This window comes from Oryx dammah, unplaced genomic scaffold (genome assembly GCF_014754425.2).
Source record: "Oryx dammah isolate SB20612 unplaced genomic scaffold, SCBI_Odam_1.1 HiC_scaffold_6, whole genome shotgun sequence".
Classification (NCBI taxonomy): Eukaryota; Metazoa; Chordata; class Mammalia; order Artiodactyla; family Bovidae; genus Oryx; species Oryx dammah.
The window spans coordinates 6,087,882-6,102,137 of record NW_024070190.1 but is presented as its reverse complement, the minus strand read 5'-3'; the positions used below and the strand labels follow the sequence as shown (position 1 = coordinate 6,102,137).

General features: G+C 43.2%; 1 protein-coding gene across 1 annotated transcript in view; it reads left to right on the top strand.

The window, feature by feature from the left end:
- The first annotated feature begins 13,538 nt into the window (after positions 1-13,538).
- The window catches only part of LOC120865406 (alpha-actinin-2), a 77,986-nt gene continuing 77,268 nt past the window's right edge, over positions 13,539-14,256 (top strand). The window contains exon 1 of the mRNA XM_040242684.1: positions 13,539-13,691. Within this exon, the coding sequence (XP_040098618.1) occupies positions 13,566-13,691 (126 nt within the window). The 5' untranslated portion in view covers positions 13,539-13,565. The remainder of the gene's footprint in view (positions 13,692-14,256) is intronic.

The window sequence follows — 14,256 nt, the reverse complement described above, 5'->3', positions numbered from 1 at the left end:
TTTGTGGGTGGTGGTTGCTAAAGATTGGGTGGCTGTGGCGATTTCTTACAACAACACAAGGAAGTTTGTCACATTAATTGACTCTTCCTTTCATGAATGATTTCTTTGCAATGACCTTTGATAGATTTTTACCCACAGTAGAACTTTTTTCAAAATTGGAGTCAGTGTGCTCTCAAACCCTGCCACTGCTCTATCAACTAAGTTTAGGTAATATTCAAATCCTTAGTTGTCATTTCGATAATTTTCATAGCATCTTCACCAGGAGTAGACTCCATCTACACAAACCACTTTCTTTGCTCATTCAAAAGATCTCTTCATCTGTTAAAATTTTATTGAGATTGCAGCAATTGAATCACACCTTCAGACTTCACTTCTGAATCCAGTTCTCTTCAATTACTTACTTCCTCCACTAAAATCGCTCAGAGTCATCTGTGAAGGTTGGAATCAGCATCTTCCAAAGTCCTGTCATTGTTGATATTTTTACTTTATCCCATGAATAATGGTTGTTCTTAATGGCCTCTAGATTGGTGAGTCCTTCCCAGAAGGCTTTCCTCTGTGCCCAGATCTATCAGAGGAATCACCATGTATGGTAGCTATAGCTTTTTTTAAAAAAGTATTTCTTAAATAATAAAACTTGAAAGTTGAAAATACTCTTTGATCCATGGGCTACAGAATGGATCTTGTGTTAGCAGGCACAAAAACAACATTAATCTCATTGTAATCTCCAGCAGGGGAATCCCACGTGGCTCAGCGGTGAAGAATCTGCCTACAGTGTAGGAGATGTGGATTCAATCCCTGGGTTGGGAAGATTCCCTGGAGAAGGGAATGGCATCCCACTCCAGTGTTCTTGCCTGGAGAATCCCATGGACAGAGGAGCCTGAGGGGCTACAGTCCACGGGGTCGCAAGAGTCAGACACGACTGAGAGACTAAACCTCCACCACCCAGTCTCGAGCAGAGATCTTATGTGACCAAGTGCATTGTCAACGAGCAGGCAAGTTTTGAAAGGAATTGTTTTTTTTCCCTGTGCAGTGTCTCGCCAATGGGCTTAAAATATACAGTCAAACACATTGTCAACAGATGTGCCATCATCCAGGCTTCATTGTTCCATTTTTAGAGTCAGGGAAGATTTAGCATAATTCTTAAGGGCCTCAGGATTTTTGGAATGGTTAATGAGTGTTGGCTTCAACTTAAAGTCACCGACTGCATTAGTCTCTAACAAGAGAGTCAGTCCATCCTTTGAAGTGAGGCACTGACTGCTCTCTAACTATAAAAGTCCTAGATGCTGTCTTTTTCCAATATAAGGTTGTTTCATCTACATGGAAAACCTGTTGTTTAGTGTAGCCACCTTCATTAATGATCTTAGCTCGATAAGATCTAAGTTATCAAGTTATCTTCTGGATAACTTGCCGTAGATCAGCACTTTGTGCTTTACCCTGTACTTTAACATTATGAAAATGGCTTCTTCCCTTAAGCTTCATGACCCAGCCTCTGCTAGCTTCCAACTTTTCTTCTGCAGCCTCCTCACCTCTCTCAGCCATAGAATTGAAGAGTTAGGGCTCTGCTCTAGCTTAGGCTTTGGCTTAGGGGAACACTGTGGCTCTTCTGTTCTATCCAGACCACTAAAACTCTTCCTGTATTAGCAATAAGGCTGTTTCCCATTCTCATCACTAATGTGCTGACTGGAGCAGCACTTTTAATTTCCTGCAAGAAACTTTTCCTTTGCATTCACAGCTCTGCCAACTACTGGGAACAAGAAGCCTAGCTTAGAGATTTCACTAGCAGTCCAGTGGTTAAGACTCTGCACTTCCAACGGAAGGGACAAGGGTTTGATCCCTGGACAGGGAACTAAGATGCCTCTTGCTGCATGGTGCAGCAAAACAAACAAGAGGCCTCGCTTTTAGGCTTTTGACATGCCTCCCTCACTAAGCTTAATCATGCCTAGCTTTTGACTGAAAATAAAAGATGTGTCACTTTTCCTTCCACTTCAACACCATACGGTTTAATTGACCCAATTTCAATACTGCTGTGTCTTAGAGACTAGGAAAGCTCGAGGAGAGGAGATGGGGAAATGGCTAGTTGGCAGAGTAGTCAGGACACACACAACGTTTATTGATTAAATTTACTGTCTTGGGCACAGTTAGTGGCACCTCAAGACAACAACATCAAAGATCACTGATCACAGATCACCATAACAAATACAATAATGAAAAAGTTGGAAATATTGAGAGAATTGCAAAAAATGTGATGCAAAGACATGAAGTGAGCAAACGCTGGTGGGAAAAGTGCCACCAATAGACTTAGTGCTGGGTTGCCACAAATGGTCAACTTATTAAAAAAAAGCAATCTCTGCTAAGAGCAACAAAGTGAAGCACAAAAATGAGGAAAGCTGGAAGCATGTCCTCTCAGGTGAATCATCTGTTCAAGACTTTTGTCTACCTTTCTATTGGGTGGATTGTTTTCTTAGAGCTGCAAGAAGAGAGTTTTAAAAATATATTTTGGATATAAGCTCTTTGTTGGATATGTGACTTGCAAATGTTTTTATTTTTTTTACACATAACCAGTTCAATTTGCTAATATTTTGTTGAGGACTTTTATATCTAAGTTCATGAGAGAAATTGGTCTAGTTGGAATAGACTGATTGGAACAAACTAATTGGAATAGTTGTCTTTTTTTTTTTTTTCATGCTGTCTTTATCTGGTTTTGGTACCAAGATAACGCTGGCTTCATGAAATGAGTTGGGAAATGTTCCTGCCTCTTCTTTCATGCGGAGGAGAATGAGTACGATTAGAGCTATTTCTTCTTTAAATTTTGTTAGAATATGCCAGTGAAGCCATTGGGACCTGGCTATTTCCTAATACAATTGATTTCTTTTGCATATTGATCTTGTATCCTGCAACTGTGATAAATTAACTGATTTGTTCTAGTAACTTTTTTGATGATCTCATTGGATTTTCTACATAGATGATCATTGTGAAAAATATAGTTTTATTTCTTTTCCAATCTTGATGACTATTTCTTTTTCTTGCCTGGTTGTCCTGGGTTAGAATCACCAATACAATGTTGAATAGAAGTTAGAAGTGGTTTGTTCCTGATCTGTTCTTGATTTTAGAGGGAAAGCATTCAGTTTTTCAAAATTAAGAATTATATTAGCTGTAGTTTTTTTTTTTTTTAATAGATGCTCCTTTTCAGGTTCAGGAAATTCCCTTCCATTACAATTTGCTGAGGATTTTATCAACAATGAATGCTGGACTTTGTCAAAAGCCTTTTTGTACCTATTGAGATGATCATATAGTTTCTCTTTTTAGTCTACTAATAGGGTAAATTGTGATCCACACAGTCAAAGGCTTTGGCATAGTCAATAAAGCAGAAATAGATGTTTTTCTGGAACTCTCTTGCTTTTTCCATGACCCAGCAGATGTTGGCAATTTGATCTCTGGTTCCTCTGCCTTTTCTAAAACCAGTTTGAACATCAGGAAGTTCACGGTTCACGTATTGCTGAAGCCTGGCTTGGAGAATTTTGAGCATTACTTTACTAGCATGTGAGATGAGTGCAATTGTGCGGTAGTTTGAGCATTCTTTGGCATTGCCTTTCTTTGACTGTGTGGATCACAACAAACTGGAAAATTCTGAGAAAGATGGGAATACCAGACCACCTGACCTGCCTCTTGAGAAATCTGTATGCAGGTCAGGAAGCAACAGTTAGAACTGGACATGGAACAACAGACTGGTTCCAAATAGGAAAAGAGTATGTCAAGGCTGTATATTGTCACCCTGCTTATTTAACTTATATGCAGAGTACATCATGAGAAACGCTGGACTGGAAGAAACACAAGCTGGAATCAAGATTGCCGGGAGAAATATCAATAACCTCAGATATGCAGATGACACCACCCTTATGGCAGAAAGTGAAGAGGAGCTAAAAAGCCTCTTGATGAAAGTGAAAGAGGAGAGTGAAAAAGTTGGCTTAAAGCTCAACATTCGGAAAACGAAGATCATGGTATCCAGTCCCATCACTTCATGGCAAATAGATGGGGAAACAGTGGAAACAGTGTCAGACTTTTTTTGGGCTCCAAAATCATTGCAGATGGTGACTGCAGCCACAAAATTAAAAGACGCTTACTCCTTGGAAGAAAAGTTATGACCAACCTAGACAGCATATTCAAAAGCAGAGACATTACTTTGCTGACTAAGATCTGTCTAGTCAAGGCTATGGTTTTTCCTGTGGTCATGTATGGATGTGAGAGTTGGACTGTGAAGAAGGCTGAGCGCCGAAGAATTGATGCTTCTGAACTGTGGTGTTGGAGAAGACTCTTGAGAGTCCCTTGGACTGCAAGGAGATCCAACCAGTCCATTCTGAAGGAGATCAGCCCTGAGATTTCTTTGGAAGGACTAATGCTGAAGTTGAAACTCCAGTACTTTGGCCACCTCATGCGAAGAGTGGATTCATTGGAAAAGACTCTGATGCTGGGAGGGATTGGGGGCAGGAGGAGAAGGGGACGACTGAGGATGAGATGGCTGGATGGCATCACTGATTCGATGGACGTGAATCTGAGTGAACTCTGGGAGTTGGTGATGGACAGGGAGGCCTGGCGTGCTGCGATTCATGGGATCGCAAAGAGTTGGACACGACTGAGCGACTGAACTGAACTGAATAGGGTAAATTAACTTAACTGATCTTCAAATATTTAAATCAACCCTGAATTCCTGGAATAAATCCCACTTGATCATCATGGATCAATTGATAAAACTGTGTGGAAATTTATTGCATCAATTTTCATGAGAGATACTGATCTGCAGTTTTCTTTTTTTTTTTTTTTGGAACATCTTGTTACTGATACCTTTGGTATCAGACCAATACTGGTCTTACAGATTGAGTTGGGAGACAGTCTCTTCTTTTCAGTTTCCTGGTTATGTATAATTGGTATTCTTTCTTTTTTAAATGTTTGATTGAATTCCCTGCTGAAAACATGGGGGCTTTAAGAGGTTTTGTGTGTTTGTGCTGGGGGAATGGGGGAGTGTTTTAAACCAGAAATTGAGTTTCTTTAATAGTGAGGTTTAGTAGTTTGTGTCATTAAAGGAATTTGTCCATTTCATCTAAGCTGTTGAATTTATTGGCATACAGTTGTTAATAGTATTCACATATTATATTTTTAAAGTATATAGAATTGGTAATGATGCCACTTCTTTCATTCCCAATATAAATAATTTATGTTTTTTTCCCTGATGAACAATGTGGCTTGAAGTGTATCGACTTTATTGATTTTCTCAGAGAACCAGCTTTAAGTTTACTGGGTTTCTGCTTTACCTATTTTATTGATTTCTACAATGATCTTTATTATTTTTCTTTCTTGTGCTTACTTTTTGTTTACTCTGTTCTTTTTTTTCTGTTTTTAAGGTGAGAGCTGAGCTATTAATGCAGATCCTTCTTTGCTAATATAAGAATTTAGTGTTATAAATTTCCCCTTAAGCATTGCTTTAATGGCACCCCACAACTTCTGATATATTGTTTTCATCTTAATTCAGTTAAAAAAAATACTTTCTAATACCTCCCTCCTTGTTTTTAGAGTTTTATTTTTTATTTTTTGGCCAAGTGGCATGGGATGCAGGATCTTAGTTCTCTCACCAGGGATTGAACCTATGCCTCCTGAAGTGGAAGCTCAGAGTCTTAACCACTGGACCACCAGTTGTTGTTGAAGCTGAAAATGGCTCAGGCATGTCCGACTCTTTGTGACCCCATGGTCTGTAGCCTGCCGGGCTCCTGTGTTCATGGGGAATCTCCAGGCAAGAATACTGGTTGCCATGCCCTCCTCCAGGGATCTTCTCAACCCAGGGACTGAACCTAGGTCTCCCCACATTGCAGGTGGATTCTTTACCATCTGAGCAGGGAAGCTCATGGATACTGGAGTTGGTAGCCCAACCCTTCTCCAGGGGATTTCCTGACCTAGGAATTGAACTGGGGTCTCGTGCAAGTCCCTAATATCCCTTTTGAATTTTCCTTTCATTCTTGGGTTACCGAGAAATGTGTTCATGAATTTCTAAATATCTGGGGATATTCTAGAGGTCTTTTTGTTTTTGATTTCTAATTTAGTTCTATTGTGGTTTGAGAGCATACTTTGTAAGACTTATATATCCTTTTCAATTTACTGAGAGTTGTTTTATGGCCTTGGATATGATCTGTCTTGCTGCTCATGGTAGTTATCCATAACCCCTAAGTTCCACTGGGGTGACTCAAAGGCCCCTTTTGGAAGCCTGTCCCCATGGCGGGTTTTGTTATAGGAGAGGAAGACTGAGCTTGGCGACTTGAGACTTTCATAGCAGAAGCAAGATTGCTCTTTGTTTAAGGGTGAATGCTACCTCATCTGTCAAGACTGCTCACTGCAAATATAATGGTGAGAAATAGCCTGGGTAAATAAAGCAGCTGGGGTTCTGCAATTTTGGTATACCTGCAAGAATGTGTAGTCATACCCAGGACCCATAGTAGATTACCGCCCCCCCCCCTCAATAAAGTCACTAAAGTCCTTTTCATTCTCCTGGATTATTTTTTTCTGTCTCTATTTCATTTCGGATAGCTTCTATTTTTTTAAACATATTTATTTATTTGACTGTGCTGGGCCTTAGTTGCAGCACGTGGGATCTTTAGTTGTGGTATGCAAACTCTGAGTTGTGGCATGTGGGATCTAGTTCCCCAACCAGGAATTGAACTCAAGTTCTTTGCACTGGGAATGTGGAGTCTTAGCCACTGGACCACCAAGAAAGTCCCCATAATTTTTTATTTTTATACTTTCAAATTCACTACTTTTTTCCCTCTGCAATCTCTAACCTGCTCTTAATCCCATCCAGTATACTTTAATCTCAGATTTAAGTCATTTTATTTCTAGAAGTTTCATTTAGATACTTAAAAAATATGTATCCTCCATTTTGTTTTTAACTTTTTAAACATATGGAATACAGTTATTATAACTGTTTTAATGTCTGTTCTTTTTTTCTGTTTTTAAGGTAAGAGCTGAGGTTATCAATGCAAGATCCTTCTTTGCTAATATAAGCATTTAGTGCTATAAATTTCCCCTTAAGTAAGTAAGTGTTAGTCGTTCAGTCGTGCCTGACTCTTTGCGACCCCATGGACTGCAGCCCACCAGGCTGCTGTGTCCATGAAATTTTCCAGGCAAGGATACTGGAGTGGGTTGCCATTTCCTTCTTAAACACTGCTTTAATGGCACCCCACAACTTCTGATATATTGTTTTCATCTTCATTCAGTTAAAAAAAATACTTTCTAACACCTCCTCCCCTTGTTTTTAGAGTTAATAGGCACTCAGATGGGAAACTCAGAAGATGCCCAGAGCCCTCTCTCTGTGTGTGGCCCTGTCCTCTCTGATACTTTATCCTATGAATCCTTGCTGCCTTCGTCTCTCTGGACTCTCAGCTTCATGTCCTCAACTCAGGGAACCCTCTGGACTCTACCTCTACCTCTAACATCTGTGTCAGCCCTCAGTCAGTTTTAATTGCTTGCTATTTTCACTATGGGTTGTGTTTTCATGCTTCTTTGCATATGTGGGAATCTTTGACTGGGTGCTGGAAATTGCGACTTTCACCTTGCTGAGTGCTGGATGGTTTTGCGTCTTTATAAATCTTGAGCTTTGCTCTGTGATGTAGTTCAGTTACTTAGAAACAGTTACTTGGAAACAGTTTTATCCTTTTGAGCCTTGCTTTTATAAATTTGTGATTGTTTTATTTATTTATTTATTTTTTTTAGGGAAGAGCAGTGGTCATTCTAGGCTTAATCTAGAAATAATTACGTCCACATTACTACTTGTCTAGGACAAATTCATTCTACACTACTGAAGTAAGATCTCCCTAGGGACTTCCCTGGTGGTCCAGTGGTTAAGAATCCGTCTTCCAATGCAGGGGACATGGGTTCAGTCCCTGGTCTGGGAAGATCTCACATGTCTTGGGGCAACTTAGCCTGTGGGCCACAACAACTGAGCCCATGCGTCTAGAGCCCTTGTTCCTTAACAAGAGAAGCCACCATATGAGAAACCTGTGCGCCCACTAGAGAGTAGCCCCTGCTCACTGCACCTAGAGAAAGCCTGAGCACAACAGGCTTAAGACCTGGCACAGCCATAAGAAAGAAAATCATTTTTAAATGGTTAAAATGGCAATTAAAAAAAAATATATAAAGACCCTCCTAGGTCCTCTACTCAATGCTCTGTGAACTGAATGTATTTGCAGTCCTGGAGCTGGAGCAGGCACCCACCTGGTCCTGTGTGAATGCCATGCACTATTCCCTCTAATCCTTTCAGATGGCTCTTTCCTTGAACACGGGTGGCTTCCTCTCAAGCATGTTCTGATCAGTATGCACTCAGATGGGAAACTCAGAAGTCCGGAAGATGTCCAGAGCCCTCTCCTTGTGTGTGGTCCTCTCCTCTCTGATACTTTATCCTACGAATACTTGCTGCCTTCTTCTCCCTGGACTCTCAGTTTCATGTTCGCAACTCAGGGAGCCTTTTGGACTCTACCTCAAAGGTCTGGTCTGCAAGCTCTCTCAGGGATACAAACTGAGGCAGTTACAGAACTCCCTTGGTTTGTTTCCCATCTCAGGATTCCTGTCCTTCATTACATGATATCTGTTGTTACGGGAAAACCATTGTTTCATATGCTGTCATTTTCTTTTTTTCCCTTCTTGTTTCACGAGGTAAGGTGAGGGACTTCTCTGGTGATTCAGTGGTTAAGAATCTGCCTCGCAATGCAAGGGACTCAGATTTGACCCCTGGTCAGGTGGATGGAGGAGCCTGGTGGGCTGCAGTCCATGGGGTCGAGAAGAGTTGGACACAACTAAGCGACTTCACTTTCACTTTTCACTTTCATGCATTGGAGAAGAAAATGGCAACTCACTCCAGTGTTCTTGCCTGGAGAATCCCAGGGACGGGGGAGCCTGGTGGGCTGCCGTCTATGGGGTTGCACAGAGTCGGATGCGACTGAAGTGACTTAGCAGCAGCAGCAGCAGCAGCAGGGAACTAAGATCCCACATGCTGTGGAGTGACTAAGCCCACGTGCCGCAACTACTGAGCCCACACATCACCACTAGACGCGATGCAACTAAAAATAATAAGCAACAAAGAAACCCGATGCAGCCAAATAAATATTTTTTTAAAAAAGAGGAAAGGTAATTTCAGCCCTTATTGCTCCATGTTGGCCAGAAGTAGAAAGTCTCTTTACTAACTTAAGTTTAGCTGTTATTCCTTCAAGTTTTTTTTTTTTTCTCTATTATCTCACTTTAGGGACTCCAACTATACAAACATTAGACTGCCTGAAATTTTGCCATCTCACTCCTCTGCTTATTTTTTTCTCTCTCTCCATGTTTGTATGGATTATTTCTATTGCTAAGTGTTCAAGTTCACTCATCTTTTCTTAGCCAATGTCTATCTACCCTGTAGTGAACCCCACTGAGGGTATTTTTAAAACATTTATTTATGAATTTGGCTATATCAGGTCTCAATTGCGGTGTGTGGGCATCTCTAGTAGTGGCACATGGGCTTAGTTGCCCTGCAGACTGTGGGATCTTTGTTCCCCAACCAGGGATTGATCCTGCATCCTCTGCACTTGGAAGACAGATTCTTAACCACTGGACCACCAGGGAAGCTCCCCATTAAGGGTATTTTTCATCTCAGATATTGTACTTTCAGAGTACATCATGAGAAACGCTGGGCTGGAAGAAGCACAAGCTGGAATCAAGATTGCTGGGAGAAATATCAATAACCTCAGATATGCAGATGACAACACCTTTATGGCAGAAAGTGAAGAGGAACTAAAAAGCCTCTTGATGAAAGTGAGAGGAGAGCGAAAAAGTTGGCTTAAAGCTCAACATTCAGAAAACGAAGATCATACCATCTGGTCCCATCACTTCATGGGAAGTAGATGGGGAAACAGTGGAAACTGTCAGACTTTATTTTTTTGGGCTCCAAAATCACTGCAGATGGTGACTGCAGCCATGAAATTAAAAGACGCTTACTCCTTGGAAGAAAAGTTATGACCAACCTAGACAGCATATTCAAAAGCAGAGACATTACTTTGTCAACAAAGGTCCATCTAGTCAAGGCTATGGTTTTTCCAGTGGTCAAGTATGGATGTGAGAGTTGGACTGTTGACGAAAGCTGAGCCCCGAAGAATTGATGCTTTTGAATTGTGGTGTTGGAGAAGACTCTTGAGAGTCCCTTGGACTAAAAGGAGATCCAACCAATCCATCCTAAAGGAGATCAGTCCTGGATGTTCTTTGGAAGAATTGATGCTAAAGCTGAAACTCCAGTACTTTGGCCACCTCATGCGAAGAGTTGACTCATTGGAAAAGACTCTGATGCTGGGAGAGATTGGGGGCAGGAGGAAAAGGGGATGACAGAGGATGAGATGGCTGGATGGCATCACCGACTCGATGGACATCAGTTTGGGTGAACTCCGGGAGTTGGTGATGGACAGGGAGGCCTGGCGTGCTGCAATTCATAGGGTCACAAAGAGTCGGACACAACTGAACGACTGAACTGAACTGATTGTACTTCCATTTCTAGATATTCAATTTGGGTCTTTTTTTTTAATCTTCCATGTCTCTACATAGCATGTTCAATCTTTCCACTAGCTTCCTGAGTACATGGAATACAGTAATAGTTGCTTCCAGTGTTCTTTTCTACTAACTCTATCATGTGTAAATTTTAGATCAGTTTTAATTGATTGTTCTCATTATGGATCATACATTCCTGTTTCATTACATACTTGGTAGTATTTGATAGGTGCCAGAAACTGCCATTTTTACCTCGGTAAGTGTTGAACAGTTTTATTTTCCTATGTGTATTTTTAAGTTTTTTTCTGGGATGCAATTATGTGACTTGGAAACAGTTTGACTCTTTCAGATCTTGCTTTGGAGCTTTTTCAAGTAGCACCAATACATCTAGTTATGACAAACCTAGACAGCATATTAAAAAGCATAGACATTATATTACTTTACCGACAAAGGTCCATATAGTCAAAGCTATGGTTTTTCTAGTAGTCATGTACTGATGTGAAAGTTGGACCCTAAAGAAGGCTGAGTGCCAAATAACTGATGCTTTTGAACTGTGGTGTTGGAGAAAAACTTGAGAGTCCCTTGGACTGCAAGGAGATCAAACCAGTAAATCCTGAAGGAAATAAACCCTGAATATTCTTTGGAAGGACTGATGCTGAAGCTCCAATACTTTGGCCACCTGATGCAAAGAGCTGACTCACTGAAAAAGACCCCTGATGCTGGGAAAGATTGAAGGCAGGAGAAGAAGGGGACAGAAGAGGATGAGATATTGGATGGCATCACTGACTCAACGGACATGAGTTTGAGCAAACTTCGAGAGATGGTGAGGGACAGGGAAGCCTGGTGTGCTGCAGTCCATGGGGTCACAAAGAGTCAGACGTGAATGAGACTGAACAACAACCAGTATGCATTATTTAGTTTAAGCCTAAAGCCTCTTTCCCAAACCCTCACTTCTGAATACTCCATCTGATGCTCTGTAAATTATAAGGTTTTCCCCTCTAGTTAATGGGAAATGGAAACTATTCCTAGACTTCTGTAAATTGTAACCATCATTCTTTCTAATCTTTGTGGGTGCTTCTTTCCTGACCTCAAATGTTTTTCTCCCACGCATTCACTGATCAGACTCAAGGGAGACCCTCTGCAAGTCTCCAGGGTTCTCGCTCTTTGCAGCCATCTCCTCTTCTGCAACTGGCCTTGCAAATTCTAGCTGCATTGGTCTCTCTGAACTTACAGTTCAGGAAGACCACTGAATTATACCTGTGTCCCATTTATTCCCTTTATGATACATCTTGGAATCTTTTCCAGGTGATAATCTGGGACACACGCTATTTGTTTTCTGCCTCTCAAGGATCATTATCCTTCAGTGTCTTAAAATGCTTTGCTTAATATATTTCCCCTCAGATTTTAGTTGTTTCAGGCAGGATTGTAAATCTGAAGTCTTTTAATAGCTCTCATCTGGAACCTGAGGTCCCCACAATTTTCAAGGCCTAATATGAACAGTTTTTGTAGTTGTTGGTCCTAATAGTTAAAATTTACTCATAAACTTGTTGAGAGATTATGATTTTAATCCAAAACTAAAATTTTAAATTTAAACCCCAGCAAATTAGTTCAGTCACTGTTTCTAAGGATACTTATTTCATCAACAAACACTTGTGCACCTAGTGTATGGTATATGGTAGCCATATTTCTAATTTCTGGGGATTACGGCCATGAATGAGACTAAATCCCTGGTCTCATAGAGTTCATATTTTAGTGGACGTCTTGTTTAAAAATGAACATTTAGTGGACATGTTGTTTAAAAACATGTTTAAAAACGTTAGCATGATGTATTTGTGAATTTGTCAAAGCCTTTTGGCAGAAAGCTAAAAACAATAAAACTAAGTGATAGAAAAAATTCTAAGGAACAATGATAAATCCAGGCATATTTTCAGCTTGAAATCTGTCAACAAGTTAGTAGCCCTGAACCACAGTTATGTAGCCTGTGGGCAACTTTTATTCACTTTGGACACAAGCTGCAGGAAGCAAGTGCCTGGCCTGTTGGTCGCCCTCTGGATTCCCAGGGCCTAACACAATCTTCTCTTCAAGGGACCTCGTCTTGGTTCCTGCACGGGCACAAGGGACAGGAAACAGCTAGCCAGGACCGTCGGGATGAAAAGGCTTAAGTGCAACACATCAGGGGGAGATGAACACGTAACATGAAGCTGGCTGCTTGTCCTCCATTGTCAGTCGTTTCAAATTTACGACTGGCAGGTGAGAGCAGACACTTTCTGCCTTTGGTTTGGTTCCTGACTTTTTAACATGGTTGGTCCAAGTCCTTTGCCTTGATTTCCCCAGGTAAGGGCAAGGGAGGAGAGTTAAGAAGAAAAGGGAGTCTGTAGCTTCTAAACTTTACTTTTTAGGGGTGTGTGTGTGTGGAATCTAGGAATAGGTGGGAACACAAGGCAAACGTGAATACGCTGGACAACACAGATGTGCCGGGGGGTGGGGCAGGGGGGCGGTGGTCAGGGACTCAAGCCATGTGTGTCGGTCCGGTCCTCTGATCCCCGAACACCCAAGCAGCCGCGTGACCCACCCGGGCGCCGGGCAAGTCCTTCCGCGCCGTAAGCCTCAGGGTAGATGGGAGGCGTGGGCTGGTGCCGGTGGACTCAGCTCGCCGTGCGGCAGGTTTGGGGTAGCACCGGGCGTGCGGACGCGAGTCGCCCGGCCCCGCCGCCAGCCAGCACGTGCTCGGAGCGACGCTGGCGGGCGCGGGCGGAGGCCCAGGCGGGGCGGGGGCGCGGCCGGGCGGCCACGTGACGGGCGGCGCGGGTATTAAGCGGCGCGGCAGCCGCTCGGAGCCCGAGCTGGTGCTTCGCCCGCGACCCAGCGCCCAGCGTACCGCCCCGAGAGGACCGCGCGAAGGTCAGCCCGCGCCCGCCTGCCCGCCGCCCGCGCCTCGCCGGCTCCGCCGCGTCTCCGCCCGTCCGCCCGCCAGTCCGACCCCGCGCGCCGCGCCGCCGCCCGGACCACCGAGCGCCATGAACCAGATCGAGCCTGGTGTGCAGTACAACTACGTCTACGAGGATGACGAGTACATGATCCAGGAGGAGGAGTGGGACCGCGACCTGCTCCTCGACCCCGCCTGGGAGAAGCAGCAGAGGAAGGTCAGCCGGGGTCGCGTGCTCACCGTCTGCGGGCTCGACCCGCTTGTCCGTGTGTCCCCTTACCCGGGGGGCCGCCCGCGCGGGGTCGCCGCTGGCCGGGTGGACTAGCGGGAGGGCGCTTGGCGGAGGGCTGTGTGGTCCCGTGTCCTAGAAGCCCCGGTGCCCCTGGAGAGAGGAGATAAAGTCCAGGGACGGTCACGGAACTGGGCGTCGTGGGTGCGCGCGCGCATGTGCGTGGGTGCGCGCGTGTGTCACACAAGAGTTACAAAACGAAAAATGTTAAGGGAAGAACGGTGCGGGCGTTTCAGTTTTAACCCGCATTAGACCAGAATCTGAAAAGAGTCTCAGGTCGGCTCCTGACCCCTCGAGTCTGTGATCTTCACCACAGAGTTATTTCCTGGTCCCTTTGTGTTCAGTAAGGCCCCCCTATTCCTCCCCAAATAAAGGAGGTCAAATGAACATCAGCTTCATTCCGATTTTCACAGGGCTGCCCCAAAGAAGAACTGGAAATCATTTCTTAAATGTTCTAGGGCTTCTTGGAGAGGGATGCTGTGTGATCACCAGA